The following is a 19,846-nucleotide window of genomic DNA, read 5'->3' on the forward strand; positions in this document are numbered from 1 at the left end:
GTAAAACATTTACATTGGGAAAAACAAATGTAACAAAGTGTGTACAGCAATGAAATCTCCAGGAGTGAAAGTATTTTACCATACCATTAACAGCCTCCACCACCGTTCTGCCAAAGGGATCAGCCATGGACAGGAGGTCAGGGAGCAGGTGGTGTGTATCTGGGGACTTCAGTCCCTCAATAAGCTTCTCTAAATGCCCAGAGAGAAATGAAGAGCGAGGAAGAGTAAATGGAAAGGGAGAGAACAGTAAGAAAAAGTGAGTGGCAGCAACAGTCTAGCTAGCAAATACTGCATTTGACATGGTCAAGCAATTAAGGAATTTGTGAGGATGGAGATAAGGGGTGAAGAAAGGAAGAGAGAGAAGGTGAAGGACAAATAATAAATAGGACTGAGGGCAAGGGAACTAGGCAATAGGGAATGTGAGAGGATGGAGATAAGGGGTGAAGAAAGGAAGAGAGAGAAGGTGAAGGACAAATAATAAATAGGACTGAGGGCAAGGGAACTAGGCAATAGGGAATGTGAGAGGATGGAGATAAGGGGTGAAGAAAGGAAGAGAGAGAAGGTGAAGGACAAATAATAAATAGGACTGAGGGCAAGGGAACTAGGCAATAGGGAATGTGTGAGGATGGAGATAAGGGGTGAAGAAAGGAAGAGAGAGAAGGTGAAGGACAAATAATAAATAGGACTGAGGGCAAGGGAACTAGGCAATAGGGAATGTGTGAGGATGGAGATAAGGGGTGAAGAAAGGAAGAGAGAGAAGGTGAAGGACAAATAATAAATAGGACTGAGGGCAAGGGAACTAGGCAATAGGGAATGTGTGAGGATGGGTGTTCAATGCGGGGAAATGATGGTACAGCCGAGCCTCCAGCACATAACGTGATGCAAGGACAGAGACCACAATATCCTATACATTTTCATAAATATAGGCCTATATAGATAAGCTAATGTACATTTTTTGGAACTAATATGCACTCCGTGGATGGACTCAGCTGCACGTCCTCCAAGCCTGTGTCATCTATTACTTTCAGAGAATGTACAGAACGTCCTTATTTATCGCTTACATATAGGCCTATACAGATAAGCTGTTGTACTACAACTATAACCACTCAACCCACTCATGTCGTTAAGGCCCGTTTCCTAGTTCATGGGGAGCAAACATTAAACATTGCTGATTAATTTATATTTACTGGCCAATAGTGTATCCTAGTTCCAAATAACCTGATACGGCTGAGATGTAATGTTTGTTTATCAAGTGCAGCTTTCCAGTCAGAAGTGATTGACAGCCCCCATGGAGATAACCTGCCATGGTATTTACATTATCACCATTGATATTATTTTCATCAATAGGAGCCTGAAGGAACTGGAACGGTATTCAATTGTTTAATGAAGCTATTGACCTTAGCTTTCAAGGGTTTTGTAATCAATAATATAAGAAATGCAACTAAAACCATAGATTTTTTTTTTTTACGTACCAGTAGCTTAAACAAAACAGAGATGGAGGGAATGAGAAAATTGGGAAATGAAAGAGGTTTGGGATAAATTCATGAATTACAGATGAATAAGACAAAGATAATAACAGAATGGCTGAAGAATGACATTAAGACAAAGAATCTGAGAGAGACACATTAGAATATAGCTAAATAAAAAGAATAGCGCCCTACAGATGAATGAAAGGTTCACCTCAAGCAGAGAAACTGTTTGCAGTGGAACCGTTCTCTTTGAAGAAAAGTTATAAAAAACCAACAAGGTCAACTTCCCATCACATTCCAACAAGCCAGTTAACAAGCGATTAGAATATCTTGCATACATCGAGACATTTGTTCACACAGCCACCAAACCCGAAACGTTATTTTCACACCAGATGCATAACACAGTTACACAGAGAGAGCTGTCTAGTAGCTACATCCACTATCTGGGGTTCCCCCTAAAGACCACTCTACACACCAGGTCATCTCCCAACACAACACATGCACACATCTGCTCTCTTCCTGCCTCTCCACTCTGTACTTACAGTTAAGTCATGGACCAAGGCACAGCACAAGTCCACTCTAGCCCCTTTAACTTGGGAAAGAGAGCACTGTACATCACTGCTAGCAACATGATTACCAGTACTTTGGCTTTCTTAGAGCAATATCCCACACATTACAACATGAAGTACTGCATTTTGACTTAATTAAAAGAAGATTAGGCTTGGAATGGTTTTTGACAACCACTTACTAAAACAGCCAAACGTTGCCATGACCACTAAGGAACAGTAATTGTGTGTGGATTCCAAGGGTGCGTTTGTTTTTCAGCCTGATGTTTACTGGCACCTGTCAAAAACAACAGGCATGACATGTTTTCGTAAATGCATCAGTTATTCTGCACTCTGGCACTCTCAAACCTGAGTGCTCTGACCTCGGAGTAGATTTCCAGAGTGGATTTACGAATGCAGCATCTCAGTATGTCGTGTTGATGCTCTATGTGGGGTAAGTGATTTGAAGTGTACTTTTAGAAATAAAAAGGGACACAACCTTACCTGGAGTGTCTGAGAGTGCTAGGGTGCTGAAAGGGACCATAACAGTCAACAAAGACTCTCCTGTATCCAGTCCAAGGATGTCTTCAGATTGCTCTACTGGTGCAGCAGAGAAAAGACAACAAAACAGACGTAGACTAATGAACACTGCAGAGATACACAAAGCATGGCATGTTGTCCATCTGCGTCTGATAAGTAGAGATGATTGGGCATGGATAGTTCAAGGCAAAGACACAGTGTTTTCTTGGCCAGTTATTCAGTGAAGACATCCCATTAAATGGCTAGCTAGCTAAGGATTTTGAGCTCGCAGAGTTAATGAAAGCTTTCAGAAAGGGATTTCTGCTGAGCTTAGAGTTCAGATTGCTACTGATGAGGTCACAGAGGACAATTCACTCAGCAGGAAAAAATATGCACTTTTATGAACTTCTCCTGTCCTCCAAGAGTTGCTGAACTTTCTCTTCATTTCAGTAGCTCCTCAGTTCCTCAGTTCCTGCACCTTGGTTGGAGAGTGGAGGAGTAACAGAGTTCCCTTCCTAAGTCCATAGTACGACATATAGAATAGTGAATTATAGGATTTCTATGGGTATGTCACTGGAGATGATTGTAATGGAAAATGGAGGATCTGATTGCTAAAGGAAGAACAAAGGAAGAGGAGCTATGGGAATATCTGAGAGATACAGCGTATTCGGAAAGTATTCAGACACTTTGACTTTTTGTTACATGACAGTCTTACTCTAAAATTGATTCATTTTTTCCCCCTCATTAAACTACACATAATAGCCCACATAACATTTTTTTTATTGTATATACAGTAAAAAAAAACAGAAATAGCTTATTTACATCAATAAGTATTCAGAGCCTTTGCTATGAGACTCTAAAATTAATCTCAGGGGCATCCTGTTTCTATTGATCATCCTTGAGATGTTTCTACAACTTCATTGGAGTTTACCTGGGGACAATTCAATTGATTGGACATGATTTGGAAAGGCACACACCTGGAATGCCAATAGTCGATGAGGAAATAAAAAAGTGTGTGAACCTACAGTCAGAAGTTTACATACAACTTAGCCAAATACAGTTAAACTCAGTTTTTCACAACTCCTGACATTTAATCCTAGTAAAAATTCCCTGTCTTAGGTCAGTTAGGATCACCACTTTATTTTAAGAATGTGAAGTGTCAGAATAATAGTAGCGAGAATGATTTATTTGGGCTTATATTTCTTTCATCACATTCCCAGTGGGTCAGAAGTTTACATACACTCAATTAGTATTTGGTAGCATTGCGTTTAAATTGTTTAACTTGGGTCAAACTTTCGGGTAGCCTTCCACAAGCTTCCCACAATAAGGTGGGTGAATTTTGGCCCATTCCTCCTGACAGAGCTGGTGTAACTGAGGCAGGTTTGTAGGCCTCCTTACTCGAACACGCTTTTTCAGTTCTGCCCACATATTTTCTATAGGATTGAGGTCAGGGCTTTGTGATGGCCACTCCAATACCTTGACTTTGTTGTCCTTAAGTCATTTTGCCACAACTTTGGAAGTATGCTTGGGGTCATTGTCCATTTGGAAGACCCATTTGCGACCAAGCTTTAACTTCCTGACTGATGTCTTGAGATGTTGCTTCAATATATCCATATAATTTTCCTGCCTCATGATGCCATCTATTTTGTGAAGTGCACCAGTCCCTCCTGCGGCAAATCACCCCCACACCATGATGTTGCCACCCCCGTGCTTCAAGATTGGGATTTGTTCTTCGGCTTGCAAGCCCCCTCCCCCCTTTTCCTCCAAACATAACGATGGTCATAATGGCGAAACAGTTACATTTTTGTTTCATCAGACCAGAGGACATTTCTCCAAAAAGTATGATCTTTGTCCCCGTGTGCAGACGCAAACCGTAGTCTGGCTTTTATATGGCGGTTTTGGAGCAGTGGCTTCTTCCTTGCTGAGTGGGCTTTCAAGTTATGTCGATATAGGACTCGTTTTACTGTGGATATAGATACTTTCGTACCTGTTTCCTCCAGCATCTTCACACGGTCCTATGGTGTTGTTCTGGGATTGATTTGCACTTTTCGCACCAAAGTACATTCATCTCTAGGAGACAGAACGCGTCTCCTTCCTGAGTGGTATGACGGCTGTGAGGTCTGCAAAAACTATCAAGCCATTGACTTTAATAAATTTTTAGGCTGTAACATAACAAAATGTGGAAAAGGTTGAGGGGTCTGAATACTTTCCGAATGCACTGTATACTGTAGGAAGATTAATATAATATTAATATATGCCATTTTGCAGACACTTCAATCCAAAGTGACTTAGTCGTGCATGCATACATTTTAGGTATTGGTGGCCCCAGTGGGAATTGAACCCACAACCCTTGGCGTTGCAAGCAACAGTCTCTACTGACTGAGCCAGAGAGGACTGAAACACTATGAGTGATGGAGATGAGAAGGGTCTCACCAGCAGGTTGGGGGGTTGTTTCCCCAGGGGAGGAGACCTCCAGCAGGCCAGGTATCAGTTCCTCTGTGGGGGCCGTCTCCACCTCTGCTTCTGCAGCCACGTCTAATAGCGATAAGGTCAAAGTGAATGATACAGCTTTATCTGATTGGAAATACGATTACAGCAGGGGATATGTTAGAAATGAGGTCTACGGGTGTATTTTTAGCACCTATCTCTTCACCTATCTGAAAACACACGGTATTCCGTTGTGTGTGCAACACACACACACACACACACACACACACGTCCACACACACAAACAGCCTCACCATCAGCCTGTTCATCAACCAGGTCTTTGTTAATCAGTTGCTCTGCACTGAGATTGGAGAAGTCATCATCACCAAAAGGGTTCCAGACGGGCTGCGTGGGGGAACCCGTGGCAGGGCCAGGGGAATGGGCAAAGGCAGCAAAGTTGCCGTCTTGTGCTGGTTCACACACACTCTGCTGAAGGGACCGGGAGGAATTGGGTGGAGATGTACCGACAGATCTGGAAAAACACACAAATGCCGGAAGAGGTCAACTTGTTGTTACACACTGAAGCAGTGATGCCAAAACGTTGGTGGTTTACCCAATTCAATACTAGGAGTTGATATATAGAGTGTGCGACTCTATTTATTTTTATAGTTTACAGTTTATTCGTTGTTAGTCCGCACCTCTACACAAAACAATTTTCAGTGGGTGTGCGCCAGCTCATGCTTTTTATTACACATTGAAAACTAGGCATATTTAACTAAGGATGATATTTCTGGTGATGATGTCATGCATATCTTACATTAACTGGTTGAGGTCATCCTCTGCTGTGGCCTCTTGCAGTAGTAGGCTGAAGTCACTTCCAGGTAGCCCACCGACTGCATTCTGGGTAACGTTACTCGGGGTAAGCTCTGCTGTCTTTGGAGAGTGGTGCGGAGTCTTGGACAGAGGGACAGAGAAATAGAGAGGAAATATAAGAAAAAATATAATATAAACGATACAGATCTCACAGTCTAACTGAAGGGAGAAGAATTCAACAGGACGACAAATCCACAATAACACTCACTAATGATTCACTTTCAATGGCAAATACAAATACATACAACACTAAAGAAAATGAGGGAAACAAAGTAAAATGAAGTGAAAAACAGACAGGGGAAAAAAAGGCTATCACACAGAAATGAGGGTCATTCAAACATTCACAATGTTGCAGTTTTTTTCAAGTTACTGAGAGAACAACACTAACGAGCAAAACTGAAAGACAGCAAAATGATGAAGGCTGATGGCATTGGCATGACGATAGATGGCTGGGTGGAACAATGGATGGCCTGATGTCATTTTCAAGCAGGCTTTGAGTGTGTCTGACAGCTCAGGGAGCAGAAGCGGTGCAGGCTGCAGGTATGTTACCGTCTCAGTCTCAGCTGTGTTGTGACTGGTCTCGGCAGGAGTGGACTGGGTCTTGACAGGTGGATGCTGGGCCGCTTCTGTCTGAGCTACTGGTTGCTGGGCAACTGGTTGTTGAGGAACTGGTTGCTGCCGAGCTGTAGGCTGCTGTGCAGCTGAAGGATGGGCTGGAGTAGGCTGAGCAGATGGTTGCTGCTGGGTCTGGCTGGCCTGCTTACGACGTGCTGGGGCTTTGGGTGGGGCTGGGCTGGACGGAGCCTGGGCCTTCTGAGGGGAAATACTGGCCATCGGGGGAGGCAAGGCCTGTTGAGGGGTGCTCGGGGCCTCCGCCATGGTCTGCACAGATGGGACTCCTCCCACTGCTTCGATAGGCTGCTGCTGCAACTGTCCTGGCTACCACATAAAGACGTAGGACAGCACACAGTGTCAAAAAACCGAGACAACGAAAACAAAGCTGCTTCACACACAGACAACACAGTGTGCCACTAAGAACGCATGTGGCTGTTATCATGGGTTCACCTGCATAACACTTCACCTTTTCACACAGAATTATATACCGGTATACCGTAAAACTGTCTTACCTACCTAAAAACTAAGGACCAATTGTTGCAATAGGAGGAGACTGTAAAAAATGTAATCCCAGGAAAATATCATGGGGTGCAATTGTGTGGTAATGTTTTTTTCCATCCAATTTCCTCCCTAATGCACATTTCTTCTCTGTTTGGTCAAGAGTTTCCTGCACTTCAATGACCTACTTATCTAAGCTTGTTCCATGATGACAGTCTATACAAAGGTTGGCTGAACAATAACCCAACCCTGAGGCAGCAGCTTGTCACACAGATGGCACTTTACAGCTGGCATAAGTGGCTTTGTCACTAAGCAACAAAATCCTATGAAATAAATTAGCTATATTTCTTTGAAATAAATTTTACCAGACCCGTTAGAGGGTAAAGAGGAACATTTTCTTTAGAATTTTTTTGTTGTTGTTGCTAATAACCATAATTATATTAACCCACTTAAATGCTTTTTTAAAAACTTGCAGGGTTTTGTACTGTAATTGATTAGATTCATTAAACGCTTCCAGATGCTCAGAAGATACGTCATCCACCCCCACCTGGTGATGGCAGTTCTTTTTGCAGCAGAAACCTAGATCAGCACTCCTATTCTGAGACGCATGATACAAACAGCCCCTGGTCTCCCATCCAAGGATCGACCAGACACAACCCTGCTTAGCTTCAGAGAAGCCAGGAGTGGGATGCAGGGTAGTAATGGCTGTGGGTTTGGGTGTTAGCTGGCTGCCTGAGTTTACCTGCTTCTGCTGGGGTGTTGCCTCACTGGGAGGGTTATGTGATTGGCCGGTCGCTGGCTGAAGTGCCTTCTGTGCCTTCTGTGATTGGAGGGCTGCCGCTTGCTGGGCAAGGTTTAAGTTCACTCCTGCAAGGAATACAGAATATGGTTACTATACAAGCCATGAAACTAAGAAAATATATTGCATGCTATATACATCACTGGCAAGACCTCATTAGATGAAACTGTTGAGAGACATTCTAAGCATACCAGTCATTTGTTTCTAAAGAGAGCCATATAATGTTTGACTAAATATAACTAAGATCGAATTTTTGTAATAATTCAACCAAATTTGGCTGGTATGTTCTGAACAGTTTGCACCCAAAGAGGCATTTCTTTGAGTTACCGAGAAAAGAGGGAAAACAACTGTTTTAGGTCAGTGCAGGTCCAGCTCGATGTTAACTAGCTAGCTTATTTGGGTACATGCCCACTTAGGCATACATTTATTTATCATGGCTAGTGCCCACTGTCCGCCATCTTAATTTACTTCCATTTTCTCCAACTTAGCTATTGCCATTAGGGTAGAGAATCTACCTCAGTCACTTCTGTTTATCTCTTGAGTAACTACAGTGCCTTCAGAAAGTATTCACACACTTAGATTTTTTCCAAATGCTATTGTGTTACAGCCTGAGTTTAAAATGTATTAATTTACAAATATTTTTTCACTGACATACACAATAATGTCAGTGGAAATACATTATTTATTTATTTGTATTAATAAAAAAATGAAAAGCTGAAATGTCTTGAGTCAGTAAGTATTCAACCTCTTTGTTAAGGCAAGCCTAAATAAGTTCAGGAGTACAAAGTGTTATGTTTGGGACAAATCTAATACAACACATTACTGAGTACCACTCTCCATATTTTCAAGCATAGTAGTTGCAGTAAATAGGCAGAGTGAGGGTGGGTACATACCAAGAGGAAGGGCCCCCCCGGCAGGTAGGTTGGCCCTTTTGCGAGGGGTGAGGGCAGCCGGCTGGATGGGTAGGATTCCAGCGCTGGGCTGGGCATGGCCCGCTTTGGGCCTCTGTCGGGGCGTGATGGAGGTCTCAGTGGTGGGGATGGGGTCTGTCAGTCTGGGGGGAAAAAGGTGAGAGTTGGTGAGACTTGTAGATAACCTGTAGCCAGTGGGTTTGACGACGAGTATGAAGAGAGGGCCAACCAACGAGAGCGTACAGGTCGCAATGGTGGGTAGCGTATGGGGCTTTGGTGACAAAACGGATGGCACTGTGATAGACTGCATCCAGTTTGTTGAGTAGAGTGTTGGAGGCTATTTTATAGATGACATCCCCAAAGTCGAGGATCGGTAGGATGGTCAGTTTTACGAGGGTTTGGCAGCATGAGTGAAGGATGCTTTGTTGCGATGTAGGAAGCAAATTCTAGATTTAATTTTGGATTGGAGATGCTTAATGTGAGTCTGGAAGGAGAGTTTACAGTCTAACCAGAAACCTAGGTATTTGTAGTTGTCCACGTATTCTAAGTCAGAGCCGTCCAGAGTAGTGCTGCTGGAAGGGCGAGCAGGTGCGGGCAGTGATCGGTTGAATAGCATGCATTTAGTTTTACTTGCATTTAAGAGCAGTTGGAGGCCATGGAGGGAGAGTTGTATGGCATTGAAGCTCGTCTGGAGGTTAGTTAACACAGTGTCCAAAGAGAGGCCAGAAGTATACAGAATGGTGTCGTCTGCGTTTGAGGTGTACCGGAGAATCACCAGCAGCAAGGCTGTCAAGTCTGTGAATAATAATGTGGTGACTGACAGAGTCGAAACCTTTGGCCAGGTCGATGAATACGGCTGCACAGTAATGTCTCTTATCGATGGCAGTTATGATGTTGTTTAGAACCTTGAGCGTGGCTGAGATGCACCCATGACCAGCTCTGAAACCAGATTGCATAGCGGAGAAGGTACGGTGGGATTCGAAATGGTCGGTGATCTGTTTCTTAACTTGGCTTTCGAAGAGGATAGATATAGGTCTGTAGCAGTTTGGGTCTAGAGTGTCACCCCCTTTGAAGAGGGGGATGACCGCGGCAGCTATCCAATCTTTGGGAATCTCAGACGATACAAAAGAGAGGTTGAACAGGCTAGTACTAGGGGTTGCAACAATTTCGGCAGATCATTTTAGAAAGAGAGGGTCCAGATTGTCTAGCCCGGCTGATTTGTAGGGGTTCAGATTTTGCAGCTCTTTCAGAACATCAGCTATCTGGATTTGGTGGGATGCTGTAGAGGGTGCCAGGCAGTTGACCGGGGTAGGGGTAGCCAGGTGGAAAGCATGGCCAGCCGTAGAGAAATGCTTATTGAAATTCTCCATTATAGTGGATTTATCGGTGGTGACAGTGTTTCCTAGCCTCAGAGCAGTGGGCAGCTGGGACTTTACAGTGTCCAAAAACTTTTTGGAGTTAGTACTACAGGATGCAAATTTCTGTTTGAAAAAGCTACCCTTAGCTTTCCGAACTGCCTGTGTATATTTGTTCCTAACTTCCCTGAAAAGTTGCATATTACGAGGGCTATTCGATGCTAATGCAGAACGCCACAGGATGTTTTTGTGCTGGTCAAGGGCAGACAGGTCTGGAGTGAACCAAGGACTATATCTATTCCTAGTTCTAAATGTTTTGAATGCAGCATGCTTATTTAAGATGGTGAGGAAGGCACTTTTAAAGAATAGCCAGGCATCATCTACTGACGGGATGAGGTCAATGTCATTCCAGGATACCCCGGCCAGGTCAATTAGAAAGGCCTGCACGCAAAAGTGTTTTAGGGAGCATTTGACAGTGATGAGGGGTGGTCGTTTGGTCGCAGACCCATTACGGATGCAGGCAATGAGGCAGTGATCGCTGAGATCTTGATTGAAAACAGCAAAGGTGTATTTGGAGGGCGAGTTAGTTAGGATAACATCTATGAGGGTGCCCGTGTTTACGGATTTGGAGTTGTACCTGGTATGTGAGATTGAGGGCATCAAGCTTGGATTGTAGGATGGCCGGGGTGTTAAGCATGTCCCAGTTTAGGTCATCTAGTAGCACGAGCTCAGAAGATAGATGGGGGGGTAATCAATTCACATATGGTATCCAGGGCACAGCTGGGGGCAGAGGGAGGTCTATAGCAAGCGGCAACAGTGAGAGACTTGTTTCTGGAAAGGTGAATTTTTAGAAGTAGAAGCTCAACTTGTTTGGGTACAGACTTGGATAGTAATACAGAACTCTGCAGGTTATCTTTGCAGTAGATTGCAACACCACCCCCTTTGGAGGTTCTATCTTGGCTGAAAATGTTATAGTTAGTGATGGAGATTTCAAGGTTCTTGGTGGTTTTCCTAAGCCAGGATTCAGACACGACTAAGACATCCAGGTTGGCAGAGTGTGCTAAAGCAGTGAGTAAAACAAACTTAGAGAGTAGGCTTCTAATGTTAACATGCATGAAACCAAGGCTTTTACGGTTACATTAGTCAACAAATGAGAGCACCTGGGGAGTGGAGCTAGGCACTGCAGGACCTGGATTAACCTCTACATCACCAGAGGAACAGACGAGAAGTAGGATAAGGGTACGGCTAAATGCTATACGAACTGGCCATCTAGTACGTTCGTCACAGAGAGTAAAAGGATCAGGTTTCTGGGCACGATAGCATAGATTCAAGGCATAGTGTACAGATAAAGTTATTGTAGGATGTGAGTACATTGGAGGTAAACCTAGGCATCGAGAAATTATGAGAGAGATATAGTCTCTAGAGATGTTTAAACCAGGTGATGTCATTGCATATGTAAGAGGTGTGACAACATGGCTGACTGGGAACACGGCGATTCAGACAGTTAGCAGGCCGATGCTAACACAATAACAGTTAGTAGGCCGAGGCTAAACAAGCTAGCAGACCGGGGCAGGCAAGCTAGCAGTTAGTAGACCGGGAGACGTCTGTTTTTGCCTCTTTGTGCGGTGACGTCGATAGACCAGTCGTGGAGTTAGTAGGGTTCCAGGTATCTCTAGGTAGCTAGCAGGCCTAGCAGGTTAGCAGAATGGGCCTTCAGCGGGCATCGCACCTCAGGGGCCTGTTGGAATCCTCGGGCAGATTATCGGTATTCCAGTCATATAGGATCGGCGGGGATCCGCGCCCCGTACCGGCAGTAGAAGAGATCCGGATATTGTAGCCCAGGAGTGAGCCGGGGGATGGGTCTAGCATGGGCTAGCCCCAGGCTAGTTGGTGCTAGCTCCGGGACAGAAACGTTAGCCAGGAGTAGTCAACCCGGGCTGCGGTTAGCTAGCTGTGATGATCCAGATGAAAAGATTCAGAGTTTGTGGTAGGACTCCGGGGATATAGAGAGAAAAATAGGTCCGGTATGCTCTGGTTTGAAGCACATTGTACAAACTGGCAAGAGCTTTCCGAGCTAAAGGTTAGCTGATGACCGCTAGCAGTGGTTAGCTGATTGATAGCTGGTAGCTAGCTAGCTTCAGTTGAGTTATTCCAGTTCGGAGGTAAATAGAAATACTTTAGGGAAAGAAAAAAAAGGATCCACACCACATTGGGTGAGGCAGGTTGCAGGAGAGTATTTTGAAGTTGCGGTTTAGGAAAAATATTAAAAGTAATGCGAAGGAAAAGATATATACACATGGGACGAGACAAGACAAAGACGTCTGACTGCTACGCCATCTTGGAACAAGATGTCAATGGTATGAAATTACCTTATGAATGATGTTAAAAGCAGAACAGAGAACACACAACTAAAAAAACATGGATACTGGCCTCAATACTGCTGCGTATAATAACAACAACTACAAGATTACTCAGGCAGCCCCCTGTATAACAAACACCACAAACTTACCTGGCCTTACTCTGTGTCTGGCTCTGGTTCTTCTTCGCTGCAGCAGCCTCGCTGGCTTTGATTGGCTCAGGGAGTTGAGCAGGAATTGGAGAGTTCTATATGATTAGAGGTAAAAGTATTGTAAATTCCTATTTGGGAGGGAATGGATCCATATGACAAGCACATTCATTAGATTCAGGCATGGATTGAATAGAACATTGGTAGATCTGGCCCTGAGGCCAATCCCAGAGCAGAGAGAGAGAGAAACATACAGGAAACACTAGAGAGAGACACCCTACCACAGAGATTGACTGACCCACATAACACAGAGTGTACAAAACATTAAGGACACCTGTTCTTTCCATGACATAGACTGACCAGGTGAAATCAGGTGAAAGCTATAATCACTTGTTATGTCACTTGTTAAATCCACTTCAAAATCAGTGTATAGGAAGGGGAGGAGACAGGTTAAAGAATGATTTCTAAGCCTTGAGATAATTGAGATGTGCCATTCAGAAGGTGAATGGGCAAAACAAAAGTTTTAAGCGCCTTTGAGCGGGGTATGGTAGTAGGTGCCATGCGCACCGGTTTGAGTGCGTCAAGAACTGCAACACTGTTGGGTTTTTCACACTCAACAGTTTCCTGTGTCTCAAGAATGGTCCACCAATCAAAGGACACCCAGCCAACTTCACACAACTGTGGGAAACATTGGAGTCAACATGGGCCTGCATCCCTGTGGAATGTGTTTCACACCTTGTAGAGTCCATTCCCCAATGAACTGAGGCTGTTCTTAGGCCAAAAGGCAGTGCAACTCAATAATAGGAAGTGTAATGTTTTGTACACTCAGTGTAGACTTTCCGCAAAGCAGAGAAAGACTGACCTTAACATTCTGAACAGGGCAGTCCCGACGAGCGTGTTTAAAAGCAAAGTAGGACACCTGGTAGATGTCAGGTCTTTTGTCAGGGTCGGGCTCCAGCATGTACCCTGACAAACACCAACAGAATGAGAAGGAGAGGTGGAAATGAGAGAGAAAAAGTGAGACACCAATCAAACCACAACATAAGAGACAAAAGCAACACACTGACTATCCCACAATGGGTAGATTAAGCATGGTTAGATGAAGAGGTAACATGTTGTACAGAACTGATACTATATACACTAAGTGAACAAAAGTATGTGGACACCTGCTCATCGAACATCTCATTCCAAAATCATGGGCATTAATATGGAGATGGTCCCCTTTTGCTGCTATAACAGCCTCCACTCTTCTGGTTAAGGCTGTCCACTAGATGTTGGAACATTGCTGGGGGTACTTGCTTCCATTCAGCCACAATATCATTAGTGAGGTCGTGCACTAATGTTGAGCGATTAGGCCTGGCTCACAGTCGGCGTTCCAAATCATCCCAAAGGTGTTCAATGGGATTGAGGTCAGGGCTCTGTGTTGGCCAGTCAAGTTCTTCCACACCAATCTCAACAAAACATTTCTGTATAGACCTTGCTTTGTGCACGGGGGCATTGTCATGCTGAAACAGGAAAGGGCCTTCCCCAAACTGTTGCACCAAGTTAGAATCACACAATCGTCTAGAATAATTCAGAAATGTCTAGAAGGTCAAGACAGTCTTGAAGAGGGTAAGACGAAACCTATTCCCCCTCAGGAGACTGAAAAGATTTGGCATGGGTCCTCAGATCCTCAAAAGGCTCTACAGCTGCACCATCAAGAGCATGGTTGCATCACTTCCTGGTATGGCAACTGCTTGGCCTCCGATCTCAAGGCACTACAGAGGGTAGTGCGAACGGCCCAGAACATCACCGGGGCCAAGCTTCCTGCCATCCAGGACCTCTACACCAGGCGGTGTCAGAGGAAGGCCCTAAAAATTGTCAAAGAATCCAGGCACCCTAGTCAGAGACTGTTCTCTCTGCCACTGCACAGCAAGCGGTACCGGAGCGCCAAGTCTAGGTCCAAGAGGCATCTAAACAGCTTCTACCCCCAAGTAATGAGAATTCTTAACAAGACCGGTAAATAGTTAAATGGCTACCCAGACTATTTGCATTCCCCCCCCCCTCTCGTTTACACCGCTGCTACTCTCTGTTGTTATCATCTATGCATTGTCACTTTAAAACCACTTCCTACATTTACATATTACCTCAACTAACCGGTGCCCCCGCACATTGAATCTGTACCGATACGCCCCTGTATATAGTCTAGCCATTGTTATTTTACTGCTGCTCTTTAATTACTTCTTACTAGTATTTCTTATTCTTATCCGTTTTTTTTAAACTGCATTGCTGCATTGTTGGATAGGGCCACTGTAAGGTCTACACCAGTTGTATTCGGCGCATGTGACTAATACAATTTGATTTAATTTTATACTGTAGCATTAAGATTTCCCTTCACCAGAACTAAGGGGCCTAGCCCGAACCATGAAAAACAGCCCCAGACCATTATTCCTCCTCCACCAAAATGTACAGTTGGCACTACGCATTGGCGCAGGTAGCGTTCTCCTGGCATCGCCAAACCCAGATTAGTCCGTTGGACTGCCAGATGGTGGAGCATAACTCATCACTCCAGAGAATGCGTATCCACTGCCTTAATGGCGGCGAGCTTTACAACACTCCAGCCGACGCTCGGCATTGGGCATGGTGATCTTAGGCTTGTGTGCGGCTGCTCGGCCATGGAAACCCATTTCATGAGGCCCCTGACGAACAGCTTTGTGCTGATGTTACATTCAGAGACAGTTTGGAACTCGGTAGTGAGTGTTGCAATGGAGGACAGACGATTTTTAAACACGATTCGCTTCAGCAGTCCCGTTCTGTGAGCTTGTGTTGCCTAGCGCTTCAAGGCTGAGCCATTGTTGCTCTTAAACATTTCTAATTCACAATAACACAGCTTACAGCTCTTGCATGGAAAACATTTAACAAACTGACTTGTTGGATGGTGCCACGTTGAACGTCACTAAGCTCTTCAGTAAGGCCATTCTACTGCCAGTGTTTGTCTATGGAGATTGCATGGCTGTGTGCTCAATTTTATACCCGTTACCCGTCTGCAATTGGTGTGGCTAAAACAGAGGAATCCACAAATTTGAAGGGGTGTCCACATACTTAAATATAAATATAGTGTACTTCTAAAATATGTAATGGCACTGTAGAATCTACACTAATTTTCATAGCAGATACAGTGAGTGGTGGAACACTGACGGATGAGGCAGTGCAGGTCGTAGGAGTAGCGGGAATTGTCAGGAATGGTGAAACTGCCATCACAGATGGCCACCTGGCTCTCCCCAAAGGGTAGAGTGAAGTAGCACAGCTTATACAGCAAACAGCCCATTGCCTGGAGGGAGGGAGGGAACACACACACACACAAACAAAGCTCTTAACCTCTAGGCTACCTGCCTCAACACACACACACACTAATTAAGTTATATAACATTTAGAACAAACATCCAAATGCCTTGAGAAACAAGATGGGAAAGGCTTCTCCACACAAATATGTCTTTTCAAATGTCCTACTGTACCAACTACATTTTCATGGGCATTCTGTGACAAATTGCTGAAAAGTGTATTGTAAAAAAGCCCATACAAATAGGAAGCTGGCACTGATACCATGACTAAAGCATAGATCTAAAATACAACATCCACTCACCCATATGTCAGCTTTAGTAGTGATAATCTTGCTGTTGTAGAGGTTTACCATCTCAGGAGCACGATATGACAGAGTGGTATACCTGAGAGAGAACAGAACAAGGTCACAAACAGGAAGATGAACATCATAAGCTTTATCTAACGAACACTAATTTCGAAAAGGCTCGGCTCAGGTGGACTTTGAAAGGACTTTTCTATGGCTGTAAAATAAAATGTTTCAAAAAAAATGAAATGGCAGGAAATGGTACGCATATACAGTTGAAGTCGTAAGTTTACATACTCTTAGGTTGGAGTCATTAAAACTAGTTTTCAACCACTTCACAAATTTCTTGTTAACAAACTATAGTTTGGGAAGTCGGTAAGGACATAATTTTTCCCACAGTTGTTTACAGACAGATTATTTCACGTACAATACACTGTATCACAGTTGACTGTGCCTTTAAACAGCTTGGAGAATTCCAGAAAATTATGCCATGGCTTTAGAAGCTTCTGATAGGTTAATTGACATAATTTGAGTCAATTGGAGGTGTACCTGTGGATGTATTTCAAGGCCTACCTTCAAACTCAGTGCCTGGTTGCTTGACATCATCGGAAAATCAAAACAAATCAGCCAAGACCTAAGAAAAACAATTGTAGACCTCCACAACTCTGGTTAATCCTTGGGAGAGAATTCCAAATGCCTGAAGGTACCACGTTCATCTGTACAAACAATAGTAAGCAAGTATAAACACCATGGGACCACTCAGCCATCATACCGCTCAGGAGGGAGACTCGTTCTGTCTCCTAGAGATGAACGTACTTTGGTGGGAAAAGTGCAATTCAATCCAAGAACAACAGCAAAGGACCTTGTGAAGATGCTGGAGGAAACAGGTACAAAAGTATCTATATCCACAGTAAAACAAGTCCTATATCGACATAACCTGAAAGTTCGCTCAGCAAGGAAGAAGCCAATGCTCCAAAACCGCCATAAAAAAAGCCAGACTACAGTTTGCACATGGGGACAAACAACATACTTTTTGGAGAAATGTCCTTTGGTGTGATGAAACAAAAATAGAACTGCTTGACCATAATGATTGTTACAGATAGTTATCCTGTGTGTGTGTATCCTGTGTGTGTGTTTCTTTTCTCTCCTTCTCCCCTCACAGGTGAAAACCATCACTCCCCAATCAATCATCAATCAGAAGACACACCTCCTCCTATTTCCTACCCTATCACAGTTCCTTCCCCATGGTTTAAAAACCCCATCATTTGTTTGCTCTGGAGCAATCTCTAGCGCAATCTCTAGCTCAATCTCTCTGTAAATGCCATGTCTGTAGGTCTCTGTGTTTCACTCTTGCTTTGTGTCGTAACCTCTCTTTTGTTTAAGCACCTCCATAGCACTTTGTCATCACCTGTGAGTATTGTTTTTGGTTATGGTGTTTGTTTGTTTGCTGGTGGGAAAAGGGGGAAACCAAGACAAGTCGCCCATGGGCATACACTACCCGTAGGTGAACTTTGTTAAATACACTAGTTAGAACTGGGCGGACCACCCACTGTATTTTTGGTTAGTTAGTTAGCTGTTGTTAAAGTAGGCTAGTCTAGCTTAGGGGTGTTTTGGATGCTTATTGTTTCTTTCCTTGGGTCCAGCTCAGCCCCTTTCCCTGCTTCCCCCATTACTGTGTGTTTATAAATAAACCTAGAGTTTGACGGTAGATTTCTGTTGTCGTGGTTATTTCGTGCACACTTTTACTTTGTCACAATAATAATTTGCATGAGTTATGTTACGGGTCTCATTACCATCCCCCCTAGACTGTCGGGCCAAAAGGGATTTGTAACAATGATCATTGTTATGTTTGGAGGAAAAAGGGGGAGGCTTGCAAGCCGAAGAACACCATCCCAACCGTGAAGCACAGGGTTGGCAAGATCATATTGTGGGGGTGCTTTGCTGCAGGAGGGACTGGTGCACTTCACAAAATAGATGGCATCATGAGGTAGGAAAATTATGTGGATATATTGAAGCAACATCTCAAGACATCAATCAGGAAGTTGAAGCTTGGTCGCAAATGGGTCTTCCAAATGGGCAATGACCCCAAGCATACTTCCAAAGTTGTGGCAAAATGACTTAAGGACAACAAAGGCAAGGTATTGGAGTGGCCATCACAAAGCCCTGACCTCAATCCTATATATAATTTGTGGGCAGAACTGAAAAAGCATGTGCGAGCAAGGAGGCCTACAACCCTGACTCAGTTACACCAGCTCTGTCTGGAGGAATTCACCCAACTTATTGTGGGAAGCTTGTGGAAAGCTACCCGACACATTTGACCCAAATTAAATATTTAAAGGCAATGCTACCAAATACTAATTGAGTATATGTAAACTTCTGACCCACTGGGAATGCGATGAAAGAAATAAAAGCTGAAATAAATAATTCACTCTACTATTATTCTGACATTTCACATTATTAAAATAAAGTGGTGATCCTCACTGACCTAAGACAGGGAATCTTTACTAGGATTAAATGTCAGGAATTGTGAAAAACTGAGTTTAAATGTATTTGGCTAAGTTGTATGTAAACTTCTGACTGTCGGTTCACAAACTTTTTTATTTCCTCATCGACTACTGGCACTCCTTCGGTCTGTGGGTTCTGGAACTTATTGGTGGCGCTTCCGAAGTCACACAGCACGTAGTGACCCTTATCATGTAACAGGATGTTTTCCACCTGCAGAAACACAAAGGAGAAGAAGAGTCAAACAGAGCCAGAGAACTACAGAATGAGTCACGTAATGGTCACGCTATTTAAAAAATATATAATGTGAATTGGATAAAAAAATGTGTCTGCTGAATGGCATATATAAATACCGGTAACAGCTTGCCTATATAACAGCAAGACTAAGCCAATAAGAAGATGAGGAGAGAGGGACCAAGAGCAGAGAAGGGAGGTGGGAGAAAACACAGGAGAGGGTTCCTACAGATGTAGGATCTTAATTTGAGCCCGTTCGCTACAGCAGGAAAATAATCCTGCAGCAACAGTGAATTTTCATGTGAATTATAATTAATGGAATTTTTGGGGGGCGTTGATACATTTTTGTAAGGGAAAATCATGTCTGAAATATCAAAGTGGAAATTACAAACTTCAGAAGCTTTTTTAAACCTCAAATACACTATAAGTTTTACATTTCCCACATTGCAGGAAAGTTCTCCTGCAACTGGGTGATCAAATTAAAATCATACATCTGTCCTCCGCATACCTTAAGGTCCCTGTGGATGATGGGTGTCTTGCCCTGGTGCAGTCGAGACACGGCGTCACACGTATCACAGAAGATCTGCAGTACCTCTGCCTCGGTGAAGCCTGTCTGCAGACGCTGGTTCATCAGGTTCACCACCTGGCCTCCTGCAAAGATACACCACACAATTTCATTACTGAACACACACTGGGAATGGAGCTTACAGCCACACTCAGTCACACCTATCTTGCACTCAGACTCAGTCTCTTGATAATCTAAAATGACCACTTCACAATAGGGGCTCAGTGGTTGCACATGGTGTTATATAGCTGTGATGTGGAAGCTCACTAGGCTTGAGCAATATACCGTATACCAGGGTGTTTCAAAATACCAACAATATGATTTTAAACATTGCAGTGGGCTGCTGGGGTGCGTGCTGCGCCACTGCTTATAACTAACTATAAGTTAAGTAGAACTATAAAAAAATCTAAGATGTCTCAAATAA

At 43.7% G+C, this 19,846-nt stretch overlaps 1 protein-coding gene across 11 annotated transcripts in view; it reads right to left on the minus strand.

Annotated features, from left to right (window-relative positions):
* Positions 1 to 19,846, minus strand: part of LOC115105804 (AP2-associated protein kinase 1-like) — a 48,189-nt gene that overhangs the window by 5,940 nt on the left and 22,403 nt on the right. For 6 of the 11 annotated variants that reach the window (XM_029628205.2, XM_029628204.2, XM_029628203.2 and 3 more), the window contains exons 4-17: positions 19,366 to 19,508; positions 18,715 to 18,836; positions 16,140 to 16,221; positions 15,695 to 15,827; positions 13,380 to 13,483; positions 12,521 to 12,615; positions 8,639 to 8,799; positions 7,689 to 7,813; positions 6,383 to 6,772; positions 5,778 to 5,914; positions 5,275 to 5,492; positions 4,967 to 5,068; positions 2,519 to 2,614; positions 85 to 189 (exon numbers count right to left, since the gene is read on the minus strand). In XM_029628205.2, coding sequence (XP_029484065.2) covers positions 85 to 189; positions 2,519 to 2,614; positions 4,967 to 5,068; positions 5,275 to 5,492; positions 5,778 to 5,914; positions 6,383 to 6,772; positions 7,689 to 7,813; positions 8,639 to 8,799; positions 12,521 to 12,615; positions 13,380 to 13,483; positions 15,695 to 15,827; positions 16,140 to 16,221; positions 18,715 to 18,836; positions 19,366 to 19,508 — 2,013 coding nt within the window. Of the gene's footprint in view, positions 1 to 84; positions 2,313 to 2,518; positions 2,615 to 4,966; positions 5,069 to 5,274; positions 5,493 to 5,777; positions 5,915 to 6,382; positions 6,773 to 7,688; positions 7,814 to 8,638; positions 8,800 to 12,520; positions 12,616 to 13,379; positions 13,484 to 15,694; positions 15,828 to 16,139; positions 16,222 to 18,714; positions 18,837 to 19,365; positions 19,509 to 19,846 lie in introns of those variants that run through there. The other 5 variants (XR_003859928.2, XM_065007446.1, XM_029628202.2 and 2 more) reach the window with 5 other exon arrangements.

The sequence above is a fragment of the Oncorhynchus nerka genome, linkage group LG22, assembly GCF_034236695.1.
Source record: "Oncorhynchus nerka isolate Pitt River linkage group LG22, Oner_Uvic_2.0, whole genome shotgun sequence".
NCBI classification, from domain to species: domain Eukaryota; kingdom Metazoa; phylum Chordata; class Actinopteri; order Salmoniformes; family Salmonidae; genus Oncorhynchus; species Oncorhynchus nerka.